This window comes from Saprolegnia diclina (genome assembly GCF_000281045.1).
Source record: "Saprolegnia diclina VS20 unplaced genomic scaffold supercont1.80, whole genome shotgun sequence".
NCBI classification, from domain to species: Eukaryota; Oomycota; class Saprolegniomycetes; order Saprolegniales; family Saprolegniaceae; genus Saprolegnia; species Saprolegnia diclina.
The window spans coordinates 1,539-3,292 of record NW_008246147.1 but is presented as its reverse complement, the minus strand read 5'-3'; the positions used below and the strand labels follow the sequence as shown (position 1 = coordinate 3,292).

Below are 1,754 nucleotides of genomic sequence, written 5' to 3'. Positions count from 1 at the left end.
CTCATCTAGTCGCGCGTGGCTCGACGCTCGAGATACCAGTATTACATACCAACGTTTAATATACCTGAAGCGGCGACGCCGACATTGCCTGCGTGCGGACGACGTGCGTACACCAAGACGTAGAAGGCCGCTTGGAGGAGCGGGTTTGTGAAAAGCTCGGGCGGGAGTGAGCCGCCGACCCAACCGCGACGACCAAGAAGGTCGAGAACGACAAGGAAGAGCTCGAGGCGCTACGGCAGCGCTTGTTGCGCAAGAGCATGCTCGCGGTCACGCCTGCGTGGATCGAGTACGAGGAAGCGATCCCAGGTGACGGTCAACCTCTCGCCGACATTGCCATGCAGCAGCTCAGCGCTGTTGCGCACTTGGCTAGCTCTCGACGCTCGTACAGGCTCGCCAAGCGGGCCGAGAAATGCAATATACAAAGCGCCATGTGACGACGAAGGCGTGGACGCCTTTTACTTCCTACCTTCCAAGGCGACCTTGGTTGCGTCCACGCCGATACTCGGTGATTTTTGTCGCTCGCTTTGAATGTGGCGCCGAGAGCGAGTCGCATCGCGCCGCTTTCGGCGTTGGCCAACGGCACGCAGCAGTTTCTCGACACGATTTGGTCGACGCTTATGGCCAAGTGCGATGCGTTTGGCGCACCCGTCGTGCACCGCCACAACGACGCCACGGTCGCCGCTTCTGATCTTCCTCACGTCAAGTGCAGGCGCAATCGCGGTTGCGTTCAAGACTGCCAGTGGTACGTCGAAGGACATCAAGCGCGACCTCTTGGCGCACGGTGTCGAGTTTATTCTGCGTTCGATCTTCGTCAACGACCCCGGCGCCATGGGTTTGTGTGCGCTAAATCTGCTAGGCTCGGGCTTGACGAGGCCGTTCCCAACCTCACGGCGTCCCTCTAGGACCCGCACCCGCGCATGAAGGAGGCTGACTACGCTGCTCCCATTGATATTGCGTGGCCCCAAGATTGTCTCGATTTTGCCTCTACCTTTCTCGCCTGTGTGCATGACCCGTGTCGCCAGACGACGAATGCGATTGCACTCGCCTGTAGACGCCACTTCTCGACCCGATTTTCGAGGGCCGCACGATCGCGTCTAAGCGCGTGGTATGTTCGTCAAGGGTCAGAGCCACATTTCGCACCTCGTGCCATGGCTGCAGCAAGCCACCAAGTCGCTGTCAGTCGAGCGGTTGAGTTTTGCCCAGGGTCTCTACGAGGAGCTTGTGCACCTTGGCCCGGACGTGCTTGTCCACAGTCTGCGTGACGATATCATTCAGATCACGCGCCACCCCAAGGACGCAATCCGCCAATGCGTTCTCTGGGTGATTACGTTCCTCCCGCCGGCACTCGACAACAGCTTCTTCCTAGACTTGTCCTTGGCCACTGAAATGGTCCCAGCGTTCTGGCTCCGCGCATAGAGCGTGGTATCGAAAATGCCATTTTATTCAAATCAATTCGTTGAAAAATCACCCAGTGCCCAACGATGCCGCAAATCAGCACGGTCCATCTCTCTCCATCACTAGCGACTTGTAGTGGGCCGTTGAAAATAATCCCAGCATTCTCCAACAATTTTCTGCATTTTGGCCATGCACCGCTACGGCGGGCGTGAGGTTTGTCGATCCCAAATCGAAACTTTTGCAACCTTCTCCAATCGCTGTGATACTTTCAGGGACGCTTTCTCTAGCTCGAGAGAGGCTGTATGCGGACGCACGTGGCTATCAAAGGCCTGCAAGTATTTGTTTTGAAACTCGCCAAC

General features: G+C 57.1%; 1 protein-coding gene across 1 annotated transcript; it reads left to right on the top strand.

Moving 5' to 3' along the window:
• Window positions 1-569: 569 nt before the first annotated feature.
• Window positions 570-1,416, top strand: SDRG_14877 (hypothetical protein; the record flags this gene model as incomplete). The annotated part of the gene is made up of 5 exons (XM_008621036.1): window positions 570-788; window positions 857-875; window positions 903-1,001; window positions 1,052-1,105; window positions 1,159-1,416. The coding sequence occupies exons 1-5, from the start codon at window positions 631-633 to the stop codon at window positions 1,414-1,416; spliced, it is 588 nt and encodes a 195-aa protein (XP_008619258.1). The 5' UTR covers window positions 570-630.
• Window positions 1,417-1,754: the final 338 nt, after the last annotated feature.